The sequence below is a fragment of the Astyanax mexicanus genome, chromosome 15 (assembly GCF_023375975.1).
Source record: "Astyanax mexicanus isolate ESR-SI-001 chromosome 15, AstMex3_surface, whole genome shotgun sequence".
Taxonomy (NCBI): domain Eukaryota; kingdom Metazoa; phylum Chordata; class Actinopteri; order Characiformes; family Acestrorhamphidae; genus Astyanax; species Astyanax mexicanus.
Genome location: NC_064422.1, coordinates 26,783,210 through 26,805,641, shown reverse-complemented (window position 1 = coordinate 26,805,641; position 22,432 = coordinate 26,783,210). Strand labels below are relative to the sequence as shown.

At 38.2% G+C, this 22,432-nt stretch overlaps 1 protein-coding gene across 2 annotated transcripts; it reads right to left on the bottom strand.

The window, feature by feature from the left end:
* Positions 1-4,444: 4,444 nt before the first annotated feature.
* On the bottom strand, positions 4,445-21,949 carry foxk2a (forkhead box K2a). 2 transcript variants are annotated; one of them, XM_007257196.4, is made up of 9 exons: positions 21,259-21,949; positions 18,814-19,008; positions 12,278-12,419; positions 10,255-10,401; positions 9,886-10,079; positions 9,555-9,751; positions 8,693-8,959; positions 6,947-7,147; positions 4,445-6,375 (listed from the first exon to the last, which is right to left on the bottom strand). In XM_007257196.4, exons 1-9 carry the CDS (start codon positions 21,549-21,551, stop codon positions 6,206-6,208), a joined length of 1,806 nt encoding a protein of 601 aa, XP_007257258.3. In that variant the 5' UTR covers positions 21,552-21,949; the 3' UTR covers positions 4,445-6,205. The 2 variants fall into 2 exon arrangements, with proteins under 2 accessions (XP_007257258.3, XP_007257257.3); XM_007257195.4 differs by having other exon boundaries at positions 4,445-6,378; positions 21,259-21,943.
* Between the last annotated feature and the right edge of the window lie 483 nt (positions 21,950-22,432).

Sequence of the window (22,432 nt, the reverse complement as noted above, 5' to 3'; positions counted from 1 at the left end):
AACGAATAACGGCTTGTATTTTGTATTTTTATTTGGTTATCCAAACAAAAATTGGAAATTTAAAAAACGGACCAGGAGCCGAATTTGATTTTGATTTTGAACTTGACCCATTTGTGTGCCCTGGAAGTTACTGATTTGTTTATTCTTGGTGGGTTTCTGTTGCGCGGGAGTTCACTGCAGTGTTATCTACACAGTCTGTATTGCTGTAGGCAGCATGGCCGGACTGGAACCACATTCTGGCCTAATTAAAGATCTTTTTGAAGGTATTAACTAAATATGACATTTAGCTACGGAACGTTAGACAAACACCTGAAAGATCCTGCCGATTTTTTCTGTTGTCATATCGTCTTCTTTCACTGCAACGCGTTTAGTTCCTCTGAACAAGATAAAACTCTCCATCCTCAACTCCATCCAAAGCCTACAGCAATACAGACTGTGTAGATAACACTGCAGTGAACTCCCGCGCAACAGAAACCCACCAAGAATAAACAAATCAGTAACTTCCGGGGCACACAAATGGGTCAAGTTCAAAATCAAAATCAAATTCGGCTCCTGGTCCGTTTTTTAAATTTCCAATTTTTGTTTGGATAACCAAATAAAAATACAAAATACAAGCCGTTATTCGTTTTTTGGTATTATATTCAAAAACGAAAAAACGAAAAAACGAATTGGTTTTTTAATTTTCCGATTTTGATTCTCAATTGAATATCAAATGAACGAATGATACACGGATTAATCATGACACTCATTCCTGTTCGTTAAATTAATTCTTATATTTTATTTGTTTATTTTTAAAATACACATTTTGGGCAAATCACTAGAATGTGCTTAGTGTTCTCATGTTATTAGCATAGCCATCATTTAACTATGTTTTATGTTTTTGCTAATTCTATGATAAAAACTCATTCCTGTTACTTTCATTCCTGTTACTCAAAACAAAAAGTAACAGGAACGAGAGCGCTTTTTTTTTTGGTCATAAATATCAATTATTTTAACATGCAGTCATCTATTTCGTTAAAATAAAGACTTTTTTGAGAGAAAAACAAAGGAATTAGTGACTTGCTTAAAAAATGCCTTTTAAATGTCACAAGTTTTGTGACCATATTCAGCTTAGAAACCTTGTAAAAATGAAGTAAAGCCGCCTGAGTTTGACCAGTACATGTTTTAAATAGTTAAATATATGTGTTATTAGTTTCAGAGTTGGAAAAAAAAAAATAATCAAGAGTTACAACAAGCAAATGGCACCCATTTAGTGGAAAGGCCATTTAATTGTCAAAATCATGGGAACAGAGATGTAAAAGCAAAAAGTACACTTTTAAAAGGAGCTAGTTTTTTTTATTTATCTCCAGCGCTAATCCAGCACTCCTACATACAGTAAATGAGATGAGCTGAACAAACACATTCACACACGGTTCTGTGATTCTCTCAGGATGTTCAGTATGTGTCGTTTGGGAACTTTGTGATATACAATGAAGAACAGAGTGCTCTTAGAAATTTTACACATCTTATAAATGGCCTGTGACACATACATCGACAAGAGTGCTTTTGGGCAACAGCCACAAATTGTAGCGCATTTCTAGCTAGCTAGATTAGCTACTTTGTTCTGACTGAATTGCTCACTAAAATTCACACTGAAGAATTTAATGAGACTAAACAACAATGCAATATTTGTTATAAGATTTATATAAAGTATGGAAAGTTTATATGATACAAAAAAATCGTAATACTTACCAATTTGTTGAAGAGACCTGAACAGTGGACTGGAAAGCTATTTAATTGCTAAGTCAATTTATTTGCCTCATTCTTGTCATATGCCATTATTCCAAAGGGGTATAAATCAAATTATCTGATCAACCTGAGGGTGTAGGTGAATTTACTACAGGTGCAGCACCATGAGTAGATGATTTAGGCAAAAGTTACAGTTATTTTAGAGACTTAACGATTAAAACACGTTCATTTTTCATGTTGTTAGAGCTGTTGGACAGCAGAGGGCGCACTTCAATGCCTTTAAGAAAGACGTGTTACGACTGATTAAGCCTAAATAAATAATAGATTTTACTATTTATGTTTAAGTCAACTAAACATTGTTGTTTTATTCTGTAAACTACAGACAACATTTATCCCAAATTCCAAATAAAAATAGTTATTTAGAGCTTTACAGTTTTTAATTACAAGTTGTCATGTTTTCCTCCACCAGTCTTAAACACTGCTTTTGGATAACTTTACGCCAGGGGTGTCAAACTCATTTTGGCCGAGGGCCACATTGGCATATTGGCTGTCCTCTGAGGGCCAGATGTAACTTATAAATGTAATAAAATGTAACCAAATGTAATATAAAATGAATGTAATTACTCTTTAATGTTAAATAACTCTAAATGGAAAAAATGTTTGCTTGTTGCTCTATTAACATAAATCCTTTTAATTTGTCATGTTATGAAATCCAAAAACTCCATCAATCAAGAACCAAACTATTCAAGTGAATAGAAATGACATAAAATACAAGTTATATTAACTTTGATCAAAACGTTTGATACTGAAATAAGGCTTAATAAATATAAAATCAAAAATTGTGAGCTGTTAAGAACATGGTAGATTTAGCAGTTCCTCATCCAACCACTAGTGGGAGCTGCAGTAGCAGCACAAGCCCGCAGTCTTTACTGAGTCAGAGCTACAGCCCAGCCACGGGCTACAGGGTTCAGCTCAGCCAGTCTGGAGCGTTTTTAAAAAATTTTAAGTTCTTCTGTGTAGGAAATAAAGGTTTTTACCCCACTAACCGGATAATACAGCTCTCTACAGCTCATCTTTCAGCACAAACAGCTAACAGCAGCAGTTTAGAGCAGCGTCACGGAGTCACTGCTCGGATTAACGTTACATTATAAACAGGTCAGTTAGCGCGCTGCTAACCTCAGGATGTTTATAACTACGGAGTTTAGAACACACCACAGCAGCAAGGTTAGACTATTGAAGGCTACTGAAGACTATTAAAGGCTATTGGAGGTTATTGAAAGGGTTATTGGGGGCAGAAATCAGTACAGGCTGGTTAGATAAGTGATTCACGTCTTCGTCCTTTGCTGTGGTGAAACTGCGACTAGCTCTGTCACAGTGATGTTTATTAACCTCATTAAAACAGATTGTCAGCTATTGTCTTATTAATATTTACACAGAACTTATATCTCTCCTAAAAAGCGTTTATTTTGGTCAGTAACACTCTTCGTAACACAAAAGGCATACCATTCTTTCGCCTTGAAGCACAGCCGTCCGTCTGAATCAGCTTCTCTTTTTCTGGACATTATGGGATAAACATTTCACCCGCGAAGTTACACCTTCCCTCCGGCAGGGTTTCCACATCAATGACTACACTGCCGTGTAGTGGCAGTAAGCCGTAACTTTGCGGGTAATACAATCGACAAGCATTGTGGGAAATGTAGTTTTCGGTCAAAGCACGCTTCTGATCCATTTATTATAGACACTAAGATCTTACAAGCTCTCGCGGGCCACATAAAAGGACGTGGCGGGCCACATTTGGCCCGCGGGCCTTGTGTTTGACACATGTGCTTTACGCCACTCCTGGTGCAAAAATTCAAGCAGTTCAGCTTGATTTGATGGTTTGTAATCGTCCATCTTCCTCTTGATTATATTCCAGAGGTTTTCAATTTGGTAAAATCGAAGAAAACTATTTTTCTAAGTGGTCTCTTATTTTCTCCATAGCTGCATATACTAAAATTAAAACTAAACTAGAATCACAGTTTAATTAAAGGAACCAAACACTTGTTTGAAGGTGGATCTGCAGATATGTCTCACTGAAAGAAAACTGTTTAGATTGCCTTCATTTACACTGGTTTATAATGCTACCCGATCATTTATTGTTAACCCCCATATTATAGATCAATTTGAACTAGAAGCCATATTTTACTTAATCCAGTGATTCCCAACTCTTGCCCTGCATTTCTTAGTAATTTCACCTCCTCCAGCTCAGGAAGAGCTTGTTAATTAGCTGATTAGCTGGATCAGGTGTTGGGAGCAGGGTAACCTGCAGGGAGGCACAAACCACAACTTTAGCTTTGATTAAACATTTAAAAGGTACCTGGTTTGTCCCATGTTAATCGATGAGGAACACGGATGCATCAGGAGGTTAATTATGTGGATTTGGCACAGCCAGAATTAGTCTTACATTGCATGACATGACATTGCTGTTCACTACAGGTGGACTCACATGCACGCATATGTGACACTGTAGATCAAGGAATGATAAAAGCCGGCTCTTCGGACTTCGGACTTGGAATGTCCCATCCACCTGGCACCCACCACCAGGCCTCGCCTGGCCAGTGTTTAGCCTCACTCACAAGATAACACCTCATACCATTTACAGGTGTTGAGGGAATCATTCTTGCAGTTCTTATATGCAGCTTTCTTCTCAAAACATAAGCAACACAATCACACACACTTAGAACAGAAATGATGGAGCTTTTAATTTATGTAAAAAAATGCATTTACTCACTGAAGCAGAAAACATCGACCACTTATTTTTTTTTCTCCCTGTGGAACAAGTATGATCTCAGCCAACTTTTTCAACTGTCTGAACAAAGTAAAATAATATTAACGGGCAAAGAGACTGTCAACTGTAACACAAAGTTAACAAACACAGCCAAGGACATAATGAAAACATAAAAAAGAAGGGTCAAGAGAGGAAAGGAAACAGTATTAACAAGTTAAGTGCAGTAATGGTCCAAATCACAAAGAAGAGTTTCAGTCTTTTTTCCTTTCCTCCTTCACAGTTCCTTTCCAAGGAACCAGCTCAGGTACAGTATATTTTCTCTACACATTTTTTTCATGCAAGCTTTGATGAAATATTTGAATGAAATACAAATGGAAATATATTTCTTATTTCATAAGTTATCTGTTAAAATATGAAAACGCTCTGAGGATGTGAGAAACATTTGGATTGGATTTAACAGAAATAACACAAGTCCTCTATCAATAGTGTTTTCTTTGAGGAGGTAACTACATTCATTTCCATAAACATACGAGTTCTTATGTTTAAAAAAGGAAAACAAAAATAATAATAAAAAATAAAAACGGGTGTGATAAGAAATGCCAATGACCTCACTTTAGCATGGTGGTATTTCTTTTGTTGTTGTTGTTGAATATCTGTGCCATGGAGAACATAAATATAGACAAATAATATCCTAAGATACACATGTACAACAAATTACTGCATATCTACTAAGGACTGCATTAGGTAGGTCGACACTGAGGCTAGCTGCCATGATACAGGAAAAGGCTCCCCATTCTACCCTTTTGCCAAAGAGAATCAAGCTTGTGTTAAAAAAAAAAATAATAATAAAAAGAAAAGAAAAAAAAATCAACTCTTAAGTTGACACTGTGTGCAGTTTCACAGTTTACAACTTCCCTCGCAAAAAATAGTTTGGCAAGTTCTTATTTGACTGCTTTCAATTTCTTGTCTTGTCATCCTTTTTTATCCATTTGCTCAGTATATTCAACAACCGGGTGGATACAACGGACCTGTGCCTATAAATTAGATCTACTTTATATACACAACGTAAATGAATCGAATAGTTATGCTACGGTTAAGGGTAAACCATAGTAGATCAGCCCAGAACATGTAATTACCTGCATACACAGGAATATTTGGAGGTTATGCAGAGCCTCGAGGAATTTAAACAGATCGAGTTAAATCGAATTACTTCAGCTTGTTCGGCTGCCAGCTACTTGTCCAGAGAATGCAAAAATCCGTCTCGCTTATGATCTCTCCACCTTAAGAGTTCTGCCCAGAGGTAGAAGAGATGGAGGCATGGGACGTCCCACTAGGACTCACCCAGGTTTGATCTAAAATACGTTTTGTAGCTTTAAGTACACTATATCAATATATGTATGCATATGTCTGTGAGTACTTAAATATTCGTTAAAAGGCCTCCTGCCACTCTCTCGCTGATCACTTTTTAATCATCCGTCTGACGACAGCTCCACGTCCTCATGTCCTTTTTTTCCTTTGCATATTGCGCACACATCTCTGCCATCTTTAAATGCTGCTTTGCAATCCTCTGCTGTTGCTTCTTGCTTGACTGTTTGGCACCTTGGACAGAATGACAGAATGACAGATGACGTAGTTTAACTGGGTGGCTGGGTATGAGGGAGGGCTTAACTAAGAAAGATTTGTGAGGCCAAAGGTCATGATGTGGCAGCCCTAATCAGTGGTGTCTCTCTCTCCCGCAGCAGGAACGGCACCTATGTCCCCTCCGTCTTCGGTCTTGATCCGTTTAGATTCCGGCTGCTCTGACTGGTCACCGTTCTGCCGCTTGGTGGGCAAAGATGCTGATGCAGAGGCATGAGTGGCCAGCATGTGAAGAGGACTTGCTACTGTGTACGAAGAAAAATAAAAAAACATTTTAAATAAACAATACATAGCAGTAAGCTGGGATGAACTTACGTTTGATCAGGATGAATAAACATTTTAAAAACACAAGCAACCTGCAAAAGTTGGCTTTAAATAAAACAGTAAGCATTGTCCAGACGAATGGAAATGAAGCCCTGAGAAGTACTTTTTTTTAATATATATTCTCCTGACTTTTTTGTGCAATTCCCCACCAATTCCCAGAGGTGGGGCTAACTGTAACATGGTTATAGTTATTGTTTTAAAGTGCTCACAAAAATTAGGCTGAGCGTGCCAATGTTGCCAAGTCCATTTCTGGACGTCTGAGTAAAAGAATAGTAGAATATTCTTCTATGAGTAGTGGGACTTTTTTGTAATGTAAAATTGTTAAATCTTGTTAAGGTAATACATTTTATTCAGCATTAGGCTGAGCCCTGCATTTCCAAACTAACCTGTGAATCAATCATCCTTATTTAATCATTTCAATCATCATGCAGGACAAAAACAAAAAACAAAAAAAACACAACAGTATGAAAGACACTGCAGGTTCTCTACCGGTGTTTGCTGCTCCTTGGATTGCAGCCACGACATGGGTGCCATTTTGAGTGATAGCCTTTACAGGAAGCTGGTGCTGGCCCAGTGGTGCTTGCTGCACAATAGTAACTGTCTGTATGGGTGTGGCTTGAGATGTCTGAAGGATACGGTTTGCTCCACCTATAGAGGCTGCTGTGATGGCAGGCACAGTTTCTACTTTCACTGTAAAACAGAAAGGAAAAAAAATAATTCTAAGTAAGAAACAGATTATGTGCTTAATAACTTTATCCACAACATTTTACTATATACTGCGACAGTATGAAAACTTATGCTGAATAATGATATTGAGAATCAGATTCATCAGTAAATTTTTCAAACTCATATTTTAATTAGATATTACACTAACTTTCAATTGAATTGCTTACATTCCTTGTTGTGTGTTAATTATGCATGTCACATTGTCTGCAATGTACATGTACGAGTATTAGTGTCTGTATGTACAATGCAATATTTTAGAAAAATTATTTTAGATTGTCGTTTCAAGAGCTGGCCAGGAAATACAGATAGCTTATATTGTTAATTCTGAGTTATTTGCAGGAATTTGTCTTACAGCTGCTGAAACTGGCCCAGTCAAATAAATTAATTAAAAAATATATATTAAATATAAATTATGCATTTTCTAACATCTGTCCAGTTACCCCCCTTTAAAGAGCAACATGCAGCCTGAAGCAAACATTTTCCACTTAGCTTAAGTCTCTCAAAGGGCTATAAAATAAATCAAACCAGATTTTTTTCAGTATGTAAATTTCAATGCAGAACCTCTCGTTTCTAGCATTTACATGACATGGTCATGTATCCTCAGCAGAGGGCGCTATCATACCACCAAAAAAAAAAATCTTATACCAAAAATGTATAAGGTGAAATATGTAACATTGCATCACTAAGAATTATGTATTTTTTTTTACATTTTGGAAACAGTCACAGTCACAATCACACACCCAGGTCTACACAGTTTCAATTATAAATCAGTATATGTAACAGTTAAGGTGCATTCTATACAGTGGCAAGCAAAAATTGGACACCCTGGTTAAATTAACTGTTTCTGTGAACAGTTAAGAAAGTTAAAGGTGAAACGATCGCTAAAAGGCAAAAGAAAAACAATAAAATAAAGCAAGCAACAGAGTACTATTTTGCTTTTGTACTATTTTAAGTCATTAACAGGAAAGTATGAAAAAACGTAGGAGATTTGAGCACCCTCAAACTAGCCTGTAAAATCAGGTTATGCACATTTCAAGGCTTGATATAATACCCAGACTCCTCTAACCTAATCTCAAAAAGCAGCAACCATAGGTTCTTCTAAGCAGCTGCCTAGCACTCAAACTGAACATGGTGTAGGCCCAGAAAGCAGTAACAGAGAAGTACCAAGAAAAATAAGGAGTTCTGCTGCATTGTCCTTTTGTTCAGTCACACCTGAACAAGCATGGCCTTCATAAAAAGAAACCTCTTCTTTGCTCTCACCACAAAACTCAGCATCAGACACTTGCAAAAGTCATGCAGTGCACCCCTTTCCTCTGATATTTTTAAAGTGTAAAATACGAAAACGCAAAAAGAATGACATCCTAAATTGTATCAACCTGTTTCACTGATTGTGATATTAGCTCAAACAGCAGACAGTTAATTACATTGTTAAAATGAGAAACAGTTTAATCATTATTGTGCTTCACGCTGCAGCAGGTCAAGTTTTTTCCTCATGTTTTCTCGTCTTACCTTTGATCTCTTGGTGCTCTCCGTTCTCCTGCAATTCTGTCTTGCACACAGTCTGGCCATCTCCTGCATGAGCATTGGCTGTGGCAAAGCCCGTCACCGTGGCAACTGAGACAGGGATCTGGTGCACCACGTGGACCGTCTGCATGACAGGCTGCTGGGAGGTGGAGGTGGTCACAGGTGTGGCCACAGCATAAGTCACAGGTTTGACGGTCTGTGGGAGCTGCCGCTGAACTGTGATGAGCACAGGTTGGCTGGTGACTGGTGAGCCTGAAAGGAAATTAGTTACAATGAGCTTCTGAAATTGCAAATAGACAAAAGAATAAGTTTCTATTTATAATAACTGCCTATAAAAGTCATTTTTTTGGCTTATTCATCATCAGGGCCCTTGAATATATCCTGACATTTCAGGTATTGTTTAGAATACAATATTCTTGGCAATACAACAGAACACTGAAAAAACTGTATTCATATTAAGTATATATTCTACAGCAAAAAAAAGTAGAACTTTTAAGTAGATATTTTGTTATTTACTAAACCAAGACTATTGGTTATAACAAAATAACAAACCATAAAACACAAAAAAAACTCATTAATAATATATACAAAGTGCATGCACATAAACTATAAACAATCATACAAAACTAACCTGAAGGCTTCACAGTAAATAGCAAAGTTTCAAAAAGTACAATATTATCATGCACAATATAATACGGCACCTAGCGAACCTCTTTCAAGTCAAAGTTACAAGAATAGCATGCAAGAAAATTCTTAAAATCTTACATCTTTGTTTTAATATCATTTTAGATGTAAACATGTATTTTAGGAATAGTATAGTCGTTTCCAGGCGCTAAACTAAACAGACCTGGCGCGTTCTGTGCAAAGCGAGCCTCTTGGATGACTGCTAATTTAGGCTGCACTGCAGATGCTGGAGCAGAGGCAGGTGCTGGCTCTGGATCCATGGGAACAGGTGAGCCTTCTCGAGATAAGCTATCTGGAGTCTGCACACCACTAGAATGAGCTGACAGCACCCCTGTGTGGTTGGGAGAGGCAGGGGCACTCCTGGAACGAAAAAAGGTAAGGAACAAAAAGTGAATTCATGGTGACAAACTAAATGTGTTGTTTAGTAGGATTTATAAATGCCATTAGCCACAGAAATTGGGAGGAAAGTGTTTGACGGTGTTGTAGACACATACCTGGAGGACAGGGGGCCAAGGGGGGTCCTAAAGCAGGGTACGCCACGGGGCCTTCGTTTGCGGAAAGCCTGATCCATAAGCTTGCTTTCTGTCGAAGGGTCTATCCTCCAGAAGGAACCTTTGCCTGGCTCCTCTTGAGATCTGGGCACTTTGATGAAGTAACGATTTAAGGAGAGATTGTGGCGAATGGAATTCTAAAAAAAGGGAAATTACAAAGGTCAGTTGAATTTACAACATTACTTAGTGATGTTATTGGTTGTAACTGGCACGGCACTGATAACTGATAACATATTGTATCATTACAGATATGTATTTAAAAATTACACTAAAACATTCACATTTTTATATATGTAAAAAATAACTACTTACCTGCCAGCCCTTGTCAGCTGTTCTGTAGTAAGGATAGTTTTTAGTGATGTGGGTATATATTCCATTCAACGTAAGCTGCTTATCAGGGGCCATTGTGATTGCTTGAACAATCAGTTGTGCATAAGAATACGGTGGCTTAGAGTCATCCTATCAAAGAGAAAGATACAGGAATGTTTAGCATAACTTTATTTATCATCGTCACTTTTTCTAACAAAGCCCAAAAAAAAAAATAAATAAATAAAAAAATAAATAAAAAAACTTATGCCACTGACTTGTATTACATATAAAACAGAAAAAAATGACTGAAACTGAACAGCAGAACTACAGGTGCTGGTCAACGAATTAGAATAATTTGAAATAGTGCAATCATGAAATTCTTTGAATGCATTTTTTGTGCAGAAAGCAAATCAGGTGTTCACCGCACCTGTCCTACTCGTTAGACTAATCACAAAACTCGTTACCTGGAAAAAAATTTGCTCAGCTGAGCTTTCCAAAAGGCCCATTTAGGCCATTTAACTGTGACACTGTTGTTTTATTGAATTAGAATAATGGAGAAACCGTTTCATTGAATTAGAATAAATGCTCGAATTTTTGTTTTCTGTGAAGAGTGTTCACTGTGCAGTATAAAGTCAGGGTTGAGTAGAATTTCTAAGTTGTAAATTCAATCATGGGTAAGCAGCGCGACCTCTCAACCGGAATAGTGGCTCAAATTCAAGCCCTTCGCCAACAAGGCTTGACCCAAACTAAAATTGCTGAGCAGCTCGGCATCAGCCAGTCTTCCGTCTGCAAAGCTCTCAAGAAAAACTGCAGCAAGCACACCAACTGTTCCGGCGTCCAAAAAACTTCTGCTCGCGACAACCAGCAGCTGAGAAAGATCGCAGTCAGCAACCGGTTCAAGTCCACTTCCGAGCTCACCGACTTGTGGAACAAGCAGACCGGCGCTGACGTCTCCAGATCAACCACTTACCATCGTCTGCGCGAACTCGGCTTCAAATCTCGCGTTCCAGCAGTAAAACCGATGCTGAACAAGAAACAAATGGAGAAACGGCTGAAGTGGGCCAAAGAACACGGCGAGTGGACTGCTGAAGACTGGCAGAAAGTGGTCTTCAGTGACGAATCACGCTTCTGCATCTCCTTCGGTGACCAAGGTCCTCGTGTCTGGCGTCGTGGTGGCGAAACCTACAACCACGAGTGCGTGAAAAGATCCGTCAAGTTTCCCCAGAGCGTTATGGTCTGGGGATGCATGTCCGCTCGAAGTGTAGGGAAACTCTGCTTCCTCAAGAAGACTGTCAATGCTGCCGTATATCAAGATGTTCTGGAAACGTTCCTGATTCCGACTGTTGAGGAACAGTTCGGCGAAGAAGACTTCATATTTCAACAGGATCTTGCACCGGCTCATGCGGCAAAGTCGACCAAAGATTGGTTCACTAAAAACAGCTTGAAGTTTTGGCATGGCCGGCCAACTCGCCTGACCTCAATGTCATTGAAAACCTTTGGGCCATCGTCAAGCGGAAAATTCGCGACAGAAAGCCTACTACGCTGGACCAAATGAAGCAGAACATCGCCACTGCCTGGGAAGCTGTGAGTGCGGAAACTTGCGACAAGCTGGTCAAATCGATGCCGCGGAGACTTCAGGCAGTCATACAAGCCAAGGGGGCAGCCCTTTTAAGTATTGGACAGAGTACAGTATCTTCCCAACACTTATCCAGCTAACAGTAGTTTATCTAATGTTATAATGTAGTAATGTTAATGAAGAAGTGTTTTTTTAATCTCGCTCTTGCTCTCCCTCTATCACACTTCAACGGCGCGCCGACAATAAAATTCCGTGTTGACTTCTTTTTTTTTATATAGTCGATGTTGTCGATTAAACCGACTAATCGTTGCAGCCCTATACAATATATTGTCCCACCCCTAGTCTTCACTGTTGTTAAATATATATAAAATATTTCTTTAGAACAATTTTACAGATTTCACCATCAACTTAACATAATTGTTTAATTCCATTGACTTGCGACGTGAATACCTTTGGACTATCTCCTCCGGAGGCTTCTTTATCGTTTTCGGACTGTGAGTTGTCCCCTATGAGCTCAGCTGTGAGCCCACGCCCCACTCTGTAACTGGACAGCCCTGCCCCACGAGGACTGGAGGGACACGAGTTAGCAGCACTGGGGAAGAAAAGAACAGGTTACTTATGTTGAGTCACAAGAAGACTTTTTCTTAGAGATGTCTTCTTTTTTTTTCTTCTTTATACAAAAAAAAATATCAGCCCATACAGATTTGTTTGATCTTTTTAAGTTCTGGCTCGATCACAGTCAAAACTGTAGAAACTAATACATTAGTAAATTATTTTATGTTACCTTCTGAGAAATTCTCACCATTTCACTGCTGTAAGAAATCAATTAACATTAGGTCTACAGGATAATAATGATATTTATACTAATTAATCTGCAATTAATATCTGACTTGTTGAATTGGACCAAAAAGATGTTTTTAAATGTGTAAAAAAAAAAAAAAAAAAAAAAAAAAAAAAACTCACTCACTGACAGGTTAAATATCTAATTCTGCAAAATTAATATTACCAAAAATCAAAATTGCATAATTGTGGAGAAACGGTGTGCACACTGCACAATGTGATTAATTGCAGACCTATATACGCAAGTTATATTATATATTAAATGTACTGACTCTATAATTACCTTTACCATACCCAAATGAACTTATGACAGTATGTATTAACAAAACCTTGCCTCTCCAAACCCTTTTCTGTTCATATTAAGACGAATGAAAAACATTTTCAGTGGAATTTGAATGTTCCAATAAAAATTGTCCAAAATTACTTTGAATATGAAATTTTGACAAAGAAATGGGACAAAAAGTTTTTGTTTAGATAGAAAGAATATAATCAATGCTCAGTGCCACTAAAGTAAGTATCAAACTGACAGACCTAATCTTTATGTTCAGTTTGTGAAATGTTTTATTAGGCTTTAAATAAATGAATGACTATTTTTGGCTATTTTTGGCTATTTTTCACCTGCTGCCACTGAAAATGTCCTTGATTACTGAGACAACGTGACACTATCCCGTTTCATACATCCCATAAGTTGAGTGTGTCTAGACAAGATTTTTCTGCAGACTTCAGAATTCCTCCTGCAGAGTTCCTCCATCTGCAGTCCTATCAATTAAAGAGATTCAGTCCAAGCACTACGCTACACAGACAAAGCATTACAATAACTGGGTACACACTGTTAGGTGTGGATTTCTTAAAGTGAGATACTCTTCGTATTGTAAAATATCAGTCTTTTACAGCAGGTAATAATCAACTAGGATTTTCTAAAACTGGTTCTTTGTCAGTAACTGGTTCTTGTGTTGCTCTATAAATAATAAGAGCAGACTTTCTTCATTGCTTCAGACACTTAGTAACAAGGATGTCTCTTTTCTGCTCTTAAGCTATAATATTTTATTCATTCATTTTATTCATTCATCAGATGCTTCTTTTCACAGACTATTTCAGGGATGTCTGAGCAAATGACATCGGGGCATTCTATTACTGAGATATCATTATGAAAAGAAAGTTTTTGCATATATAATTTTTTGACATCATGCAAACGTATTCTTCACAATGTGCACTTTAAAAAAACTAAAGAAACATGTTCCTAAAATGGAGTATGAAAAATCTTCAAATAGGAAATGATAGTTTTATTTTTACCTTTAAAAGGTTTTTATCACTATTAAAAACAGGGTTCTTTATGAAACCAAAAGTGAGTCTTATATAGCAGTGGTTCTCAAACGATCATGTGTGTACCACTAGTGGTATGTGAAGAATCCCAACATGATACACCAGATGATCTCAGAATTAGCTGCAGGCCCCAAAATATTATGGATGGAAATCTATACATTCTATTTTGTCCCTGTAAATGTTCATAACAATACATTTGTTTGTGTTTAGTACTTAACCTATTAGACCCTGTATGCAAGCCCACACTTCAGTTCTTCACTCTTACACAACAGTACCAATACTATTATTATTACTACTACTACTACTACTACTACTACAACAATCATCATCAATCATCAATCAATCAATTAATAGACCCAACAGTAGAACCCTGTGGAACGGAAAAGATGTGCTTAACCCACTGGTTACAAAGTAATTAACAGTAGTGTCCGTATTGGAATTAATGGCCAAAAATTAACCTAAGAATTATAGCGAGGCTTCATCTCAAGTTTTGTGAGAAGTCTCAGTTAGTTATACTGCACTGATCAGGGACAAATCAAACATCCTACTAGGCAGTCACAATAATTACATTATCGACGTGTTGTACAATAAATGTACATGACCTCAAAAATATTTGATATAGTCTACTGTGTTTAAGTATGTTTGTTCACATATATAACACTGAAGAGTATTTTAGTCAGCAATACCAGATCAATGCTTCAATAACTGAAACTTAAAGAGCCAAAAACTGAGACAAAGTGTGGCCTGCAGTAGGTGAAGAAACTATGATTCCCAAACTATGATTATTAAAATTTTGTTTTCTTTAAAATGGTATAATTTCTTTTGTTAGAATATTCTCTTATCATTATATCAGTGACATTTAAATGGTCCAATATATATTTCTGGGACAATATATCGCCTACAACAAAATCCTATATTTTTTAATTGCATACTTCTATCCAATTCCTTCATTTTTTCTTTAACTAGAAGACTACCCAAATCACACAATGAATCCAGTGCGAGAATAGTATTTTTACAACTAAGACCTTTGGCTGACCTTCCTGAGTTTTAAATAATTTCACACGGGTAGAAAATGTAGCATTATGTATCTTGCCCTAGGACTTTTATCGGTGTAGTGTGGTGTAATCTCAGGCCAGAAATTGAACACTTGTCAACCATGAGTGTACCCACTACACCCCAACAAAAAGGGGTAGAAGCTAGCACGTTTCCTCCTAAGAGACCGATAAAGCAGATCACCACATCTTTTCAAACAGCAGAATATGCAATGTTGAATAGCTATATAATAGAATAAATGGAGTAGAGCACTAACTCCCAGTTTAGTTACAGCAGCTAACAGATGCCTGTATTAACATCACACTGAGGGATTGGGCGGAGAGAAGCCAATTGGGTACCTGGAATTCTGTAGCATCATAAGGAATGAAACTGGCGGTCTGATAATAGTTTTGTAGACATTCTAAAGAATCTGCCTAAACACTGGATTGTGATACTAAAGCACGACTGTGATTGAAAGGTTTTTGCTGTACTATAGTTTAACGCCTTTCATATTTAAGCAACCCTGATTAAACTCAGGTAATTATCAGATTAACTAGTGGATTCACTTTTAGCTCTCTTATATATGGATCGCAAAGAAATCGTGAAATTTATTTCCATTCTTTCAGATGAACTTAAAAATCTAAAATAAAAGCAACTAATCTTGTGCATGCACCATGACCGCAACCAAACCCCCCTGTCTAATGGCAGCAATTGTAATAACTATCCATGTATTGGAATAAATGTTCAAAATGTCCTATCTTTTTCAGGTAAACCTAAGTAAATTATAAAAAAAAACTTAAATAAAACCTTGCACACCTAGCAAAATACTTGAAATATGTTCCTGTTTAATTTCTCTCAACCTCATGGCTACCAGCATATGCTTGGGATTTTTTTTCTGAATAGGAGTTTTTACAGTGAGCACTTCAAATGCTGTAAATTCAGTTGCTATTTCTAGCCTGTCAAAATAAGGCACGAGGCTTAATGAAAGTAGCTCACTTATCAATGGGTATTCTAGTTCTGTGACATTTTTGGAACGGTGGAATGCATAATAAATTGAGGTGATTCTGCATCATCACAGGTCACTCCCATTCTTCATTTTAGTGTTGCACTGGTACTGGCATTGGCACTGATACTTGCACTTGCACAGTGTCCACAATGTGAGATTATGCTGCTCCCCTACATTCACATTATTGTATTGAGGCAATTTTTTGGTAACAATGAAACTTTTCAAATGTGCATTTAAACAAGCGGTGAATGTTTTTTAAGCTTATGAATCAGTAACAGACAGAAAAAAATGCCATTATTGCATCCATACTTTATCCAATGCACCATTTCCTAAAAGGCACAAATGCTCAATGACCTTTATACTATTTTTTCGTTCATTTTCAAAATTAACTGTTACAACTAACAGGCAAAAATGTTTAGTTTGCTTTTCACTTTTTACACAGTAAAACATAAAACAATTATGTTAGACATAATGTGTTGCAAATTTGATATCAGTGCAGCTTAGGGGCTAATGCAAGGTTCTTCAACCCTGGCACCCCACCCTCTCCTGCAAATTTATGGCTTTTCCTTCACCTAACACACCTGATTCAACTAATCAGCTCATTAACAAGCCCTTTCAGAATTCCAGTAGGTGTTAAAGCAGACAATCGCCTAAAAAGTGCTGGGCAAGGGGGTGCCAAGACAGGAATGAAGTAGACTGGTCTTAAAGTGTCTTCACACCTACAGTTCATTTGCTCTGTTCAGAATCAGTTACTGAGTATGTAAACCTGAGAATGTTTACTCCGTGGATTGGTTCATTGAGCTGTAGTCATTACACGGAAAATACACTCAGGTTAAAGTGGCTATGGGAGTAATTTATCTCATATTTGCACAGTACAGCAGGCAGTTGGGTCAAAACAAGGTCTGTCTGTGTTCTCACCAAAATCAAACTGCTACAGAGTTGTTTTGTTCCACAGCTGAGTACGATTATTGTATTCACACCTCGCAAAATTATCACCACAACGGTGAAAATGAACCTGAGTACAATTTAACTAGACTAAAAAAGTGCAGGTGTGAAAATGCATTAGGGATCTATGTAAAGTGAAAACAATGAAAAGAAAAAAATGCATAATTTGCAACTTAAAACTTAAAAAAATATGAAAACAATCTAAAGCCATGTTAAAAAAAACACTAATTGTGTGTTTCAGCCACAAATCACCTCAGTAAACTCAGGCCATCTGTTGTGTGACTGTCAGAGACTTCTGTGGAGTCTAAAGGGTTAACAAACAGTTACTGATTACTCATGAGCAAACTCTGTCCATCCAAGCACTGTTGCATAGAAAATATTTATATATTTTCCACGCTTCTCTTTAATTTAACTGTTTTCTCTTTGTGGAGGCATGTAGGCAGTCAGTTGAGAGCTAAAGTATTGATTGAAGCTAGCTTTGCTTTCAATGCTGTGTGCACTGCCTGAAGCATGCTTCCATGCAGCCAATAAAGGTGCTTTCAAATGGGATGAGATAGCCTGGCTAAAAAAATACAAAAACAAACAAAAAAAAACACTACTGAACCCCCAAATTGACAGTCAGCCCACATGGGTCTGCTTGAGGCAGCATGGTTAGATTTTGGCTTTGTAGATAGCAAAGTAACGAACTTACTGTGAAAATGCGTTTTAAAATAGTATCATCGTGCATCATTGTCAGTCTTTCTAAAATAAAATGGCTCTGTGTTTTGGCTTGTTTGCCTCCTCTGTATTTTGTAAATCATTGCAGCATTGCTTGCTCAGATATTAAAATGCACAAGAATAGTTGTCAATTGTCAATTTTTCACAATGATTGAAGCTTTGTATTTTTCTGTTAAATTCCTTTGATTGAATTATCAATTTAAAAAAATATAATAATAAACAAAGATCTAATCATTCCATTTTTGGAATATAGCAGCTATACACTTAATTCCCAGCAGCCCTAAACAATATACAGCCCCAAACACAAATGTATACAAATATAGCAAAGATGATTATCTAATATGTAAAAGCTTAATAACTGCTGATAAACACTAAATAAAAAACAATACACAAGAGGAAGTGCTACAATGTGCAGTGCCAATATTACATGTTATAGAATGAACCTCGAGTGTATTATTGCGATTATACCACAGTTCCATTATCGATGTTTATTGAGGGATTGAGTTAATAGGGATGAGAAAATTGTTAGGTAAACTGTACATGGCAGAGTAATACATGGAGAGCTTTGGTTAAAGTGCATTACCAGCTGATAATGGCTCTCAGCCAATCACATTGCAGGGTTGAAACTAACTGTTGTATAATTAGTAATATTATGAATATCTGCTTTATATTGTAAGCGATTCGCTGGTGTCACCAAAACAGCATTCATCATGTATTATATAGGTATGGACACCAAAAGACCAGACCAAGGAGTCTGGTGGAACCCGACTTAGTTGCAGAATTTCCTGCAAGTTTTAAGTGGGACTATGATGGAATGCATCAATTGGTTACAATGTACACATATTCCTAAAAATGGGATTTCCATTTCAATGACCTTGGAGCACCTTTGGAACGTAATACACATACTGGCAACACCACAGTATCTGCTGTTTTGGAGATGCTCTAGACCAGTAGTCTAGCCATCAAATTCTGCCATTTTTTAAATGTTTCATATCCTTAAACTTACAGATTTCTGCTTTTTCTGACACCACTGCAACTTGTTAATTAAATGCTTTCATTCGTCTATTGGTGGTTGTTATGTAATGGTTTTCTGATGTATGCAGTAAGAAGATTGATGTCTTACCTGATTGTTCCAGTGGGTGAGGGCAGGGGACTCATCAGGTGGGCAATGTTGTCTGGAATGTTAATGGTGAGCGGCGAGATTTGGGGTTGGACCGCCTTCACAGGGGACTCTGGGGCGTTCCTCCTATCTTTCTTTCCGCTGGAAAGTGCGGTGAATGTGATCTTGATGTTTGTGCTGGGGAAGCGAAACGTGCACCTACAAATAACAGAGGGAAGGTCAATGAAAGGTCAATGAAACATATTTTCAAACTGCATATAAAAACAGCTACGCAATAACCACTAAACCAAATTATTCCCAGCAAAACATTTTAATAAACAAGATTCTCTGCTTTGCTTACTAAGAACTAACTGAGAAGTAAACAAGGCACAAGCATAATTGCCAGCCAGTAACTGAATCCAAAAGTGTCTGTGGTTTATATATGGAGACCAGCATGACTGGGTTATATAAAAGTTACTCCCTCTTTATGAACATACAGAGATATATTTGAACCCTAGCTAAACTGCAACCCAGAGACACCTGGCTCTGGGTGGCTGAAAGGTGATGACATTTACCCTGACATTTCATTTCAGCACATCTATGAGCAAATTTTATGGAGAATAAACCACTTACTCAACATTTATAAAAGAATGCTGGTGAGTGGTTCATAGCTCTATATAGAGCAATGTGTAGCTCAGTAATCTTTTTGCAAGATTAATCATCTATGAACAATAAAAATCCAGCTTATGGTAAAACTTACCGTTCTGGCAAAACAAAAACAAACAAATTTCAGGCCAAAATAAAGCCACCATTGTGGGTCTTGTATATTTTAATAAAAAGGCTGGATCCACAGTACAGTATTCACAGCAAAAAAGTAGAGCTGCAATGATTATTCGTCTTAATTGACAAAGAATATTACAAAAATGTGAGAGCTCTAAATTTTAGTGTGCCTATTTGTTATTTTTTGTAACTGTAAGAGGGTACACAAAAACATGGGGACTGAAACACACTGGGGGAGGGGTATAGGCTTCTCATTCACTTAGTTCACACTCAGCTCAGTCTGTGTAAACAAAGGTGAACAGCCACAACAGACAACATGTTTACTCACTAAATATCAGCATTTTACACATTTAAATGTGCTCAGGCAGTAAAAGGGCATTTCAATTTTACATGTATCCTGCATCTTTCTGTTTGCTAGATGTTCAACCTTCAGAATAAAAAGAGAAATGGCCAGAACGACATCTAAGAAAAAACATTATGATACATAGCTAACTTCACTTCTAAATAACTTAATGTTTGTTTTGCATCTTAATGTGCTGGGACTGAATTGGCTTACATCTTTGCACGTTTCATTCGAATAATTTCATTCATTTTTTTCTTACTAATGAGACGTATTAAATGTTAGGTAAACTTTCAGTGAGGTAAAACATATATTGGAACTGGAGTTGTGCTCACATGAAGCAGAGTCTATGGACATTATCATAGTCAAATCGACAAAATTGGGAAGAAACAAAACCATTTTTAAACCATTATCGACAGATTAGTACCAAAATAATCATTAGTCAGAGCCAAAGTCAGAGAGTAGGAAAGCACGATAATATGATTTTTTTTAACTTATTTTGGCTAACAGCTAAGCTAGCTAGTCGTGCAAGCTTTCATTCATAACATGCAATGTTTTGATACAACAACTAGCTAGCTAGCATTGGGTTACCCATGTCAAATAAACAAACGGCTAAATTACGTCAGCATTTAGATATCTAGCCAATCCCCCTTGTTAGACAAGGACATCCTATGCTATTATTGCTTTAGTATTTAGTCCCGTTTTACTACAAAGAACCAAATTATTATTATTATAACTGGCTTCTTCCACAAGCGCATACACACACTGCTGCAACACACATAGATAGCTAGGCTAACTAGCCAGCTAAGCTAACCTAGCTAGTAGCTAAGCTAAATCTCAGTGAACTCAACGCCCGTCTATTGAGAATAGAACTGGCACAGCTCACAGCTGAGTAAATGAAGGGTTAAAGGACAGACAGGATGTCGCTGTGTAGCTAACTAGCTCGGTTAGCCTAGCCTGGTGTGGTTCAAACCATTTTTATGACAAAACCTCCAACTACTGCACCACGCGGAGGCCTTCAGCTACTATTTCAGTGCAGACACAAACACCCTATACTGAAGAACCGGTCAAAAACCGACATTATCTGACTGCTGTAGTAAAAACAAATCCCAGCAGAGAGGTTAGCGTTTGCTAGCACACATGCTAATCTAGCCAGCTAACATGCTAGCTAACTGGATGGAGCAAGCAACATGAGACCTGCGTCGGTTTCGGTTGTCATAACCAACACGTGCTGCCCGGCCAAACAAAACAAAAAACGACCCCCGACACGAACATTTGCGCGCATCTTTTTGCTAAAAGCTCGCCTACTTTGACATATTAATAAAGCCCAAAAAGAGCCGTGGTCTTACACTCGGGGGAGCTGGAGAGGAGGAGCCCCCCGCCTCTGAAACACGCCGTCCACAAACACCCCGTTTTTGCCGAGGCACCGCAGGTAGAAGTCGCCGCCGCCGGCTCCGTCCTCGCCCGCAGTGAAGATCTCCAGGTGCCGGCGGGAGATGAAGCTCGAGTGGCCCATGCTCACGTCCACGGAGCCCTGCGACGAGTTCCTGCCCACGGTCACCGAGCGCTTCTTCATCAGGTACTCGAACTCTCGGCCCTCCAGCCGGGCGACCGCAGACCCTGACACCCCGCTCACCGCCATCTTTCTGATCTGAACGGCTTTCGGCGTCGATGTGCCCTTGCAGACAGGCGTGCGGATGGGAGAACTGGAGCTGAGGCTGCTCGTGGGCTCGGGGCGGGGGCCGAATTTAGAAATTTAGCCGGGGGGAGTCGAATCAAAAGATGGAGATTAAAAAAAAATGTGGAGGATCACGCCAGCGGCTCCCAACCCACCGCCGCAACGGAGAGAAAGAGAACAGGGGCAAAACCCACCAAACAAACCGTGGGGGCGGGACCAACGAGACAAACAGGGCGGCCAACCAATCAGGAATAGGGTAATGTAAGGCGATCAGCCAATCAGAGCCAGGATCAGGGCGGAATGAGACCGACATAGGCTGAGGTTGGTTGCACCGTGGGTTTGACACGCATGTAAATGGTGTGTTGGAGAAGACGGATTGGAGAGAAACACACGCGCGCTCACACGTACACATACACACTCTCACACACGCGAAAACATCAACATCAAAACATTTGCTTCTAAAACGGGGAGATTTGCGTGTTCCGAAGTGGTGACGTTACGCTAAGCTAGCTAACGCTGCCAATGTGGAAGAACGTATGAAATCCCACCCAGACAAAAAAAATCCTGAAAGACCACCTCTTTACCCATCTATCTGTCTGTCTTGTCATTCAGAAGGATCTTCGGATTCCTAGCTACATTTGTTTTACATGACAATGTTCATAAGTTTGTAAAATTAGTGAAGTATTACTGTAGGATTCATACTACATAACTTCACATCTGCACTGTAATCAATTGTAAACATTAAATGATCATTTATGCATATCAAAACTGTGTTGTAATTTTCTTAGTTTGTTAGTAAACAAATGTGACGCAGGAGGGAGGTGGGTGTGTCAAAATAACAACAC

Bases quoted from the DNA above. Each gene is read 5' to 3' on its own strand.
- foxk2a (XM_007257195.4), bottom strand. From the start codon at position 21,551: ATGGCGGTGAGCGGGGTGTCAGGGTCTGCGGTCGCCCGGCTGGAGGGC. The intron at 12,420-18,813 runs GTAAGACATCAA...TTTCTTCCCCAG, and splicing joins TCACCCACTGGAACAATCAG to TGCTGCTAACTCGTGTCCCT. The intron at 10,080-10,254 runs GTAAGTAGTTAT...CCCTTTTTTTAG, and splicing joins CAGCTGACAAGGGCTGGCAG to AATTCCATTCGCCACAATCT.